This window comes from Mesitornis unicolor, unplaced genomic scaffold, assembly GCF_000695765.1.
Source record: "Mesitornis unicolor isolate BGI_N332 unplaced genomic scaffold, ASM69576v1 scaffold29697, whole genome shotgun sequence".
NCBI lineage: Eukaryota > Metazoa > Chordata > Aves > Mesitornithiformes > Mesitornithidae > Mesitornis > Mesitornis unicolor.
In genome coordinates, this window is record NW_010198996.1 from 4,611 (window position 1) to 15,808 (window position 11,198).

At 51.7% G+C, this 11,198-nt stretch overlaps 1 protein-coding gene across 1 annotated transcript; it reads right to left on the reverse strand.

The window, feature by feature from the left end:
- Positions 1-358: 358 nt before the first annotated feature.
- On the reverse strand, positions 359-10,824 carry ACAD10 (acyl-CoA dehydrogenase family, member 10; the record flags this gene model as incomplete). Its single annotated transcript, XM_010189329.1, has 11 exons — positions 359-714; positions 1,638-1,811; positions 2,645-2,790; positions 3,936-4,086; positions 4,463-4,644; positions 5,438-5,528; positions 6,010-6,150; positions 6,586-6,745; positions 7,528-7,686; positions 9,142-9,336; positions 10,676-10,824. Coding segments are annotated over 11 exons (1,904 nt in total), but the record flags the coding sequence as incomplete, so codon positions are not given.
- Positions 10,825-11,198: the final 374 nt, after the last annotated feature.

An 11,198-nucleotide genomic window follows, 5' to 3' on the forward strand; every position in this document is an offset into this window, starting at 1 on the left:
ACTGGCAGGTGTTGAAAAGCCCAAGCCTAAGCCCAGCCAAGCTCTGGCAACTCCATCAGCATCAGTGGCAGGACCTTGGAGGAGCATCACCAGCGATTACAGCTGGGCTGATATTAATCTGCTCGTCTTGGAAGGGAGTGCCAGCTTCTGAAATGGCTATTTCCCAGAATATGAACTCTGTTACTTGAATATAGCCAGCAACGGGACCGCAGCCCCCTTTCTCCAATCCACTGCACTATGGGAGTGCCAAGTGTCTGATGTGATCAGGAAAGCCAGGGCGCTCAAAGACATGCCGTGATCCCCCACCCTGGTGTAGGTGCAGCAAAGCAAAGCTGCTTTAGGGAGGAAGATGTCTCACCTTCAGCTCTAGAAGAGGACACAGAGTCCATCTGGGCTGGGATATGAGAAAACTCCACTGGACACCTATGATCTTATTCAGGTTGCAGCAAAGACACTGGGCCATTGCCAGGAGGCTGCTGGGGGGAGTGACTAGAGGGACTCTGGGCACAGGAGCTGCCCCAGGATGTGAGCTGGTGGCATAGCTGCTGCTGGGGAACGGCCCACGCCTGGCCCAGGTGCTGTAACGTCGCGCAAGAGGCTTTGTGCTGGGGAGGCTGTCAAACACACGAAATCCTTCTTTTATGGCAAACTCCCAAGCCAGGTTGGCCACAAACTCTGCATTCTCCAGGCTGCTTTCACTTGGGGCTGGCTTCCCTGGGGACAAGAGAAGAACAGGACACCTTCGTTTGAGAGAGACTCATGTTACGTAGTCACATCCCAAACAGCGCTGTGTGTCCTTGCCTGGGCCAGCCCAGCAGGACTCCAGAAGACTCCTCGATAAGGAACACGAAAATAACTTGTTTTCCTCTGATAAAGACTCCCAGGCCAGACCTGATGCCTGCAGATAAACAGCTCTGAGAATTCACATCACCTCCCTGCTTCTGTCTCTCTCTGCCGTGGCTGGTGCTTAGTTTGAAGGTCTGAGAGCTCCACCTGTAGGACACGGCTCTGAGCTCTGAACTCTGGCCTCTGCTCGGTTCTCCCATGACAGAAAAGTGACCACACAGCAACCTCTGATCAGCACAAGCAGCAGACAAGAACAGAGCAGACCTTGCATCCAGCAAAAGGCAGCCACTGGGGAAATGCCCTGCGTGTGCTCCCCTTCAGACTTTTGTTTGCAGAACATATCCTGACTGCACAGCTCATCCTGCCTGAGAGGTTACAGCAGCCTCACACCCTCCAGAGCCTGTGCCATGGCAGGCAGGGAGGGGGCTCTGTGCCTTACAGGATCCTCTGTTTGCATCCATCCTGTCTACATGCAGCAATCATTCACTGCACGATTACTCCCAGGTCACTCATCTCCAGACCAAAATCAGATCTCTCATTTTGAGCCCTTATTTCCCACAGGAGCTCTATGCTGAAAGCACAAAACTGCCAGACAGGCCACGTTTTGCTGTGGCACCTGGAATTTCAGAGCTCTCCAGATTCACAACCAGGAGCGCCCAAGCCCCGCAGCTCATGGTGCCGGTCTGACCTCCCCCGGTTCAGTGTGAGAGCTCTCCCCACACTGGAGTTCATGTGTGTGTGCTCTCCTGGAGACCTGTGCAGAACAGAGGCAGCGTGGGTGGGTTCCTCACCTGCCCCAGAGCATTTGTAGAGCCCCTGCAGTGCTGCAGCCAGGCGGAAAAAGGCAAAGGCCATGTAGAAATTCCAGTTCTCGGGATGCTTCACCCCCATGCGGCCACAGTACATCTGGGAATACTCCTCTGCTGTGGGGACTCCCAGGTGCCCCAGATCACACTTCCCCAAGCCTGGAAGATGGAAAGAGACGGCCGTGAGTCAGCAGAGAGGGAGGAGCTCAGAGCGTCCTAGGGATGCTGTGAGGCTTGTGGCAGAGCCGTGCAGCTGTGGAGCAGCAGAGACACCTGCACCCATCCAGCACCTGCACCGCTGCTATGCAGTTTCCACACATAACAGCAGGGGTTTGGCACCAACCCACATAGCTGAAATGCATACGGGTACGGGACAGTTTTCTTCATTGGGGTGAGACTGTGAAAGCAGTGGCTGCTGGATCTTCCTCCTAAACGATGCAGTGATTTTCCTCTCTGTTTACTCCTGTACTGCTCTTTTTACAAGTGTATAACTTGGTGGACAAACCCCTTCTGGGCTGGCCTTGTTCACAGCTTTCCCGTCCTAAAGAGTTCCCTGGGTTTGCAGCTGAAGTGAGAGGGAAAATAATCCAAGCTGATTTTTAAATGCAGGTTTGCAAGCTGTGAAGCAGGGCCCTCCTCTCTGGGGCCATCACTGACAAGATTGGTAGCAAACGTCCATGTGCATGAACACGCTGACTGTACCCACCAGGACAGGGAGCGTGTGGCAGAGCATCTGTGAGACAAACCAGGGATGGGGCAACCACGGCACAGGGATCACTGCATGTGCAGGAAGGTGTTTCCACCCTGGAGGGATGGAGGGCTCCTCAGGGAGGGGAGAAAGTGTGGGGCAGGGAATATGGTAGGAGACCCATAGCCCTTTCCAACTGCAAGCAGCCCAACTGCCAGCTGAGCTCTCTGGGCAGGAGCTAATCTGCTTCTGGACTCTGGTTCCTCTCTCCATGGGTTAGATGTGACTTTTCCCTTCTCTGTACCTCTCAGTGCATTAAAGTGAGGTGGCAGGAAGTAGGCCATACAGTTATTCGCCAGATCAGAGATGGGATCTCCTAGAGTTGAGAGGTTCCAGCCAAGGACAGCAAGGACTTCTGGCCTGTCTGGATGAAAGACCAGGTTGTCCAACCTGTATCAGAGGGAAAAAGAGATCAGAAAAGTCTCAAGAGGAGAAAAAATGAATCCCAGTGCTCAGCAGCAGTTGGTGCTTTCCAGTGCTCTTCAGTCTCTGCAAAAAAATGCTGAGTCCTTTGAGAGGCTGCATGGGTGAAACATTAATTTCTGCAAGCATAGATCAGGGAGGACAGAGATCACCCAATAGTGAGCTCCCTGGTTAATGATACACTCACTGCACCGTGCTTTGAAGAATGCAACAGAGTTATTCAGGCTCTCAGATCATTAACAGATGTTACAGGGCAGGCTAGCAAAAAGGTAAAGCAGGCAAGTCACTGTCCAGGGGGGGTCTTCGAGTCGTTTCAAAGGCACTCAGTAACTCCAGGCCCTGCACCATCGTGTGCTGCAGGTTCTGTGCAGCAAAGCCTTCCCCAGCTTGAGCCCCAGGAGAGGGCAGCAGCCTGCTGAGGAGACAGAGGGCAGCCATCCTGCCAGGGTGCCAGAGCTCCCCAGCTTCCAGGCACACAGGAACTGTGCGTGATAACCTGGAGAAGTAGCTCTCAGCACCCCTCACCTCTGTCCCCAGCCACTGCATGGCCTCACCCGTAACACTGCCAGGTCTTGCTGTGCACCCTGCAGCATCTCACCAGCCTCCCAAACTCTCTAAGCACCAAATATCAGCAGCAACATGCTCCAGGGCTGATTTCTGAGCAGTGCAGGAACAGCTGATGATCCCCCAGTGTTAAATCAGCGTTTGCAGAGGTTGGGTGAAGAAACTGCAATGCCAATGAAGCAGCAAGATTGGAGTCAGACATCAGGAGTCCAGGCTTTCAGTTCCCGCCCCAATTTCCCTGCTCTTGATTGGGCACTGCTTTAAACTGTCACACAGCAGTAGGCAGATAAACACTGGGGGAAGATACGAGAGCTCTGGGTGTAGGACAGCACCACTCAGAGCTCTTGCAAGATGATTCTCATGACAGATGTGAAGGGCTTGTGGCCCTCTAGGCCTTGTTACCTGATAGGTGCTGAACTTGACCCAGAGCCCAGCTTTTGGATGGCCCAGTTCAGCACTTCCCTGGAGTCTGCACATTGCTCTACACTCTCTCTCCATCTTTACTGCCTGGGATGTGCTCCAGGGCAGTGCTGCCAGCCAAGCAGTACCTGAAATCACCATGCACAACTGTTGTCTTTTGAGATTCAGGAAAATGCAGAGGCAGCCACTTGATGAGTCTCTCCATGGCTGGGATAACACGAGTTTCCATAGCTCGATACTGCTTTGTCCAGGTCTCAACCTGCCTCTGGATGTAACTACCTGTAAAAAGGGAATGAAGGCTCTCAGGGAAAGGGATTGGCACAAAGAGGATTCAAAAGAGATGCATCAAAAATCCGACAGTCAAGCAGATCTCAGTCCAGCACCCTGAGATAAGCTCCAATAGTTTAACTGTGATTTCCAGGGGTCTCATAGATGACAGCAAACAAGTTACCCCTGCACCCACAGTGCAGCTCTAGCTCATGGCAAGGAGCTCTGGGGACTGCCAACAGGAAACACAGATCTGGAGGATCTGAAGCAGCTCTCTCCACACCCTCACACCATGCCTGGGGATTCAGACACCCTGCTGCCCAACTTTGCTTTGAAATGCTGATATACAGAAGAAAACAGTGACAGAGGATGCATAGCCTTCTCTCACCGTGCTCCCCAAAGTCCTCCAGCTTGGCTGCCCCGAGGTCTACACTGTGGATCTTGGAGAGGACTTGACTCATGGCAGCATACACAGCTCCCCGCTGGCAAGGCTGCAGTGTGGGGAGGGAGACGTCCCTGTAGACACGGCCAGCACAGTGCTCCATCAGGTAGAAAGGTGTGCCAAGGGTGCTGGGGAAGCAAGGTGGAACCCTCAGGCGGCTCTGAGGTTAATCCTGCTGCCCACCACCCCTCAGCTCTCACCTGCACCTTGAACGTGCCCCCAGACGTCATGGCAAGGTGAAGAGCAGCCTCAGCAGCACTTGTGCACTCGCCCCCAGCTGTGGCCTGGGCTCAAGTCCATCTCAGTTGCCAGCTGGTGGCAGTGGCTGCGGCACCATCACTCACGGTCCCTCCAGCCCCAGGGAGCTGAGCTTGGGGCCGGGCTGCAGCACCAAGCATCTCCCTGCAGTGAGCTCTGCAGCTGGGCTGTCAGCCTGCACGCCACCACCACCAACAGTGGACACACATTTAACTGCAGTGCAGAGGCTTGATTACCGCAGCCAGCAGAGATCTGAGCGAAGCTGTGCTGACTGCAGCCTAGACAGGGTGTCCTGGTGTCAGACTTGCTGCTATCGTGGCTGTAGATCTTGGGGCAAGTCTGAGGTCTGGCAGTTAAAAAAAATCACCTCCTTATTGGAAACCTGAGCATACTGAGTCAGTGGGAAGCCCTACAACGTTGTTTTATAGCTGCTTTTCACAGGAAGACAGCATTTTGATTAATTGCTAAAACAGGACACACCTAAACCAAGCCAAATCAAAGTGTTAGTGTCCTTTGAACTTCTAGAGGCTCCTGTAGCCCAAGACTGGGCAAACACTCATTAGACCAGTGCGCTTTGTGAGGTCTGGCTCCTTTTCTCCTCATCTTTGGGGCAATCTGGCTGAACTTGCCAAGCACAGAGCGAAAGCTGAGGAACAAGATTACCTCGTGTCCTCGCAGAGAGCAAGTACAGTAGGAACAGGAACACCAGCCTCAGAGAGTGCCTTCAGTACCCTGCCAGGGAGAGCCAGAGAGCCGTGTCAGCACAGAAAGGCATTAGGGAATCAATACCAGAACTGCCTTGTTGCTAGGCAGACACACAGTAATAAAGAGAGTCCTGGGCTCAGTTTTAAACACACTAAACCAACATGGCTGGGGGTAGGGGAAAGAACCCCACCAAAATCTTTGTATGGCCCAAAGCCCTGAGACTAACACACTCTGAAAATGCAAGGGGAGATCCCAGCAGCGCCCCACCAGTGTCCTGCTGCTGAGGCAGAGGCCTCTGGCACAGCAAACTGGTTTGCAGCGTGACCACCCCAGCATGGGGCTAGCCCTTCGCTGGGCTCCTCACTGATTTGATAGTGCTGTGGTGTTGTGCTGCAACCTCTCTCCCACCCAAGGTGCCAGACACGACAGTGACACTGGGACAGAGCACGGTCCTTGGGATGGGGTTGTCTGGGATCTGCTCCAAGAGTCTTCCTTGGTGAGCTGCATGAGGAGCACAGCCCCTTCCCACCTGTATTCCCTGCTGACAGCGGGGCCCGAGGGGTGCGGGCTGCCAGAGGGCTCCTTCTTCAGCACCAGCAAACGATCTCCACACTTGACACAATAGGTCTGGGTCGACTCTCCGTGGCCAAACTGTTGTAACACGAGCGGACCTGAAGAGTTGAGAGCAGAGGGTCAGCAGACAGAAACTGGGATTATTTCTCACCACATCTCCAAGTTTTACTTCCCCTTCCTGCACCTGGGTCCGAGATCTCACTTGCAGCAATCAGGAACCTACACTTAGCTCCCGTGTCCCAAATCACGAGCATGGCCATCGCTCATAGGTGGCTCACAGGCCGGCCACATTCCCAGCACCTCTTTGGCAACTTGTGCTCAGCCCTTCCCAAATGAGGAAGTCCTAAAATGTTGTTTCCCATTTCCGGGAAGCAGTGACAGATCATGGAAACCTGAACGGCTGCACCGTTTGCTTGGAGATTAGGGGCCTTACATTAATGTTATTTTTCAGTTCATCTGTTGTATGATGGGAAGAGCTGATGGCTCCAGAATGTGCAAGCTTTCAGGCTGAAGAGCAAAGTGTGCTGCAATACCTGTTGCCTTGTCACCGAGAATACTTTCAAGGTACTTTTGCAGATGACCTTTTGGGATGTCCATGCTTGGTCTCACTGAACGAGTATAGGGAACAAACCCTTGCAAAGGAAAACCCAGATAGGTTTCCAGCTCTTTGAGTGCTCCTTCTGGGTCATCGACCTGAAAGCAGAAGGGAGGGAGAAACACGTGGTGATGGTTAAAAGGTTAAATGGTCAGGGAAACAAAGAGCTGTGCACACTTGTGTTGCATTTATCTGTGAGTCCAACAGCACCAATCCACTGGGGCACACAGGAATTCACGGCTCAGTCCCTGCCAACACAGAGCACCATCACCAATGCTGGCTGAGCCTCCAGCCTCGGGCTCTGTCCTGGAGATGAATGTGCTCTGGTGGCACAGGCACTGTGGGCTTGGCTGGGCTAAGGGCTGGAGTTCCCTGTGTGTAGCCCAGGGGAGCGGAGTTCACTCTCCCCACCAGCCCCACACTTGTCCTTCCCCCTCGCCAAAGCAAAACCCCTGTGCTCACTATCTCCAAAGCCTGGGGGTTAACCAGGCAGCTCCCAGCTGACAGATCCATGAAGCCTCACGGCTTCTGGAAATGTATTAAATACATCTTGCTATCTCACATCAAATGGATGTGGTTGTGTCCACCACACGGTCAGGGCTGTTTCTCTTATGGAGCTGAGGTCCATGACAGAGAAGCGACTTCTCCGAGGTTCCACTGGCTGCAGGGTTTAAAGCTGTGAATGAAACAGGCCAGACTTTGCCAGTAACCCTCCCTTTTAACTCCAACACATCCTGTAGGAACAAGGACGGGCTAAAACAAAAGGCTTGGCAACACGAGCCAGCCTCTGCCATTGAAAATCCTGAGCCATTCACATCAAACACAGCTTCTAGACTTAGAAACCATACCCAAACCTTGCCCTGGTTGCATTGCTTTGTACCTTCACCGTTTTAATGCCAAGCTGGGCAGCTGCTTTTAGGTTCTGGCTGCTGTTGTCGAGGAAGATGGATTCCTGGGGCTGAACGCCCAAGCGTTGCAAGCACAGCTTGTAGATACGAGGATCTGGCTTGCGCATCTCTTCCCCATAAGATTCAACCACCTACAGCAACAGCAAATGGATTATGCATGAGGCTGCTGCGACCACAAACATCTGTGCAGTGCTGGAAACGGAGGATGGGAGGGTGGGAAAGAGACCGATGGTCTCATTAACATGTGAAATAAAGGGCATGGGGAATGGAGGGCTGACAGGGCTGGATAGGACGTGATTCAAAGGACTGCAGGGGTGCCAATTGCTTGACTGTGGCTCTGTCAGCTCAAATAAGCTGAGCAGGATCAGCCAGTCCTCAGTGGAAGATGTCCAACGAGATGTCACAATGTGGGAGGCTCTATGGATGTCCCAGACTGTGCTGAACCAACTGCTCAGTGCTGTCCAAAAAGGCCTTGGATTGCACCACCTTCCAAATGATCTGGAGAAGTGGTGTCCTGACCATTGCTCCTAGCAAGAGCTCATAATCATCTGCCCAAATTTAGATCAAAACCATCTTCAGGCCATCTCTGAATACTCACATTGCCCTCAAAACCATACAAAATGCAGGCAATATTTCACCCCTGCACTGATAGACACTCTAGGAATAGAAATGAATCTATTAGTGAGACATAAAAGCCAATCCTAATGGAAATTCACATTAAATTCTTTTTTTTCCCCACTAATTATTGTGCAGTGCTGTTGCCTGCTGGTACAGAAGAGCCACACCGCATGAGTGATGACACCACATGGGCCGTGGTTATTAAAGTGCTTTGAAACACTCCAGGATGAAAGGTACCGCAGGGCACCACAACAGAGCATCGCTCCACTGAGAGAACTTCATAGGAAGTGGCACTGGTAGCGTTGATGACTTTAAACAGCCCCAAGTTTTAAATGTATTGATACAACTATTCTCTGCATATTTTGTTGTCTTAATCAAGACTATAAGGCAAACTTAAGTCATTAATGAACTCCTGGAATTCAAAGAGATGAGCTGAGGTACAGAAAAAAGCAGATTTTCTGTCCTGCTGAGGCGGGTCCTCGTAGCTGCCTGCTACAGCAAAGCCACTGGGCCCAGCCTCCATGGCTCATCTTCTGCTTCACCTTCGCAGACTGTGCTGGCGTCACGGGATTTTTCTAATATGGGGGATGCTTTCAATTCTTTGGGATGAAACAAACTTTAAAAGAATAGAAAGCAAGCAAGGGCACTGGGTAATAACATTTATTTCTTGCATAGTGTTCCAGCTGCAAGGTCCTTCATTTACATTGCTAGCTATGGCTGCTACACGTCCACTTGTGGTTGCGTGGCCATTTTGCAATGAATTTTCAAATGCACAGGTACCTGCCACTCGCTCAGCCCCTCTTCAAGGCCCAGTCACTGCAACAAATGATGCCAAGAAACATTTGAGCAGATTTACGTTTGTGTCTACTGACGCGCGGTGCTGGTTGCCGTTCATCTGGTACCTGCGTGTAAAGAATTTGGGTTTCTGCTTTCTACAGCCCTGCATTTTGGACTCCATCCAGGCTTACCACATCAAAGTGCTTTCGGTCGAGCAGCAGAGAGCTCTCTCCATTCGGCAGACAGAAGTTGTGGCTTAGAAGAGCTGTCTTAAGACCTTCTGCACGGATACACTGTGCTGCTTCTGCCATGATGGGGAGCTGTTTTATCATCTCATTTCTGATTAAGTCCGAAAGAAAAGAGTCCACTGGAACAGAGACGTTTGCCTAAGAAACCAGAGAAACCCCCAGGAATGATAATTAGCCATAGATGGTTTTTAAGCAGGGAGGAAAATAAGAGTGGTTGGGTAGGTCGGTTCCCTGAACATCTTATCTTGCTCTCCTACTTCCTCTGGCAGCGGGAGGCAGGCAGTGAATCTCCCAGCTAAATTGTTTAGGCCAAATAAACAAGCTTTCTCACATTACTAATTCCAGAGCAGCAGCAGCAGAGATAAAAGGCCAATTTTGGGAAAGAGAAATGCACTAGGGCCGTGCCTGCCATGGAATCAAGGCAGGTTAGAGATAAACACTGCTTTACCACTCAGCAGGCAGGAGAGGAGTCTGCAGTGAAGACTGAGAGGAGTCTGCAGTGCAGACTGAGCTGTTTCAGAAAGACTTTATTCAAAAGAGGATTCTTGCACTGTGTTGCTGGAGCTGTGGTGGAGCAAAAGCCTTTCAGCTGGTCTCTAATTGATCCTAGCAGCATCTTGAAATAAGACAAGGTATGAAGTATGCAGGAAGAGGCTGGTGGAAGTGAAGGCAAATTCAGCTGATCATAGAATCACAGAATCACAGAATCACAGAACGTTAGGGATTGGAAGGGACCTCAAAAGCTCCCCCAGTCCAATCCCCCTGCCGGAGCAGGAACACCCAGATGAGGTTACACAGGAAGGCGTCCAGGCGGGTTTTGAATGTCTGCAGAGAAGGAGACTCCACAACCTCTCTGGGCAGCCTGGGCCAGGGCTCTGTCACCCTCACTGAGAAGAAGTTTCTTCTCCAATTGAAGTGGAACCTCCTGTGTTCCAGTTTGTGTCCGTTACCCCTTGTCCTATCATTGTTTGTCACCGAGAAGAGCCTGGCTCCATCCTCGTGACACTCACCCTTTAAATATTTATAAACATGAATGAGGTCTCCCCTCAGTCTCCTCTTCTGCAAACTAAAGAGCCCCAGCTCCCTCAGCCGCTCCTCATAAGGGAGATGCTCCACTCCCTTGATCATCTTTGTAGCCCTACGCTGGACTCTCTCCAGCAGTTCCTGTCCTTCTTGAACTGAGGGGCCCAGAACTGGACACAATATTCCAGATGCGGTCTCACCAGGGCAGAGCAGAGGGGGAGGAGAACCTCTCTGACCTACAACCACCCCCTCGTCCTGCCTGGGTACCAGAATGGCGATGGCAGTGGGAAGTCTGCCCTGATCTGACAGCAACGCTTCCTAGATGGTAAACCCAGGCCCTTCCATCAAAGAATTTCTTTTAAAAGCTCCTCTTTCCTCACTGAACCACCACACCGCAGGATCCCGTTTCCCTGCAGTCAGGAAGCCCAAAGAGAGGAGGGGGGAGTTGGCTTACAATCTCAAAGCACTGCTGTCCCAGCTCTTGCAAAAACTCCACAGCTGTCAGCTCTCCTCTTGAGTACTTGAGAGAGGGACTGTTTTCCCCTCCAGAGAGTAAAGCTTGCTGGATGGTGCCGGCTGGAATACAATTCCGGGCCTCCCAGTCTACATGGAGAAAAGTAAGAAAGCTAGGAAAGAGCACGTGTGGCACTGTCAGAACTGGGAAATCAGCTTGAAATCCCTCTGAAGTCTGAAACATCAACCAGCAGCCATGTGAACTGATGTGTTGGACTGGGGTAATTTATCCCAGAGAAGAAGTTTTGGCGCTCCCCCAGCTGAAGCACCTCACCTCTATTTATGGTGTGGTACTCTTGGGGTGAAAATACAGAGTTTTCAACATGTCCTGAAGGACTGAACCAACGTTGGGTGGTACCAGCTGGTGTCACCATGGGACAGTTTCCTTACCAGGCAGGTTCAGGCCCTGATCTGGAGTTCACAGTGTCACAGATTGTCAGGAGTTGGAAGGGACCTGGAAAGCT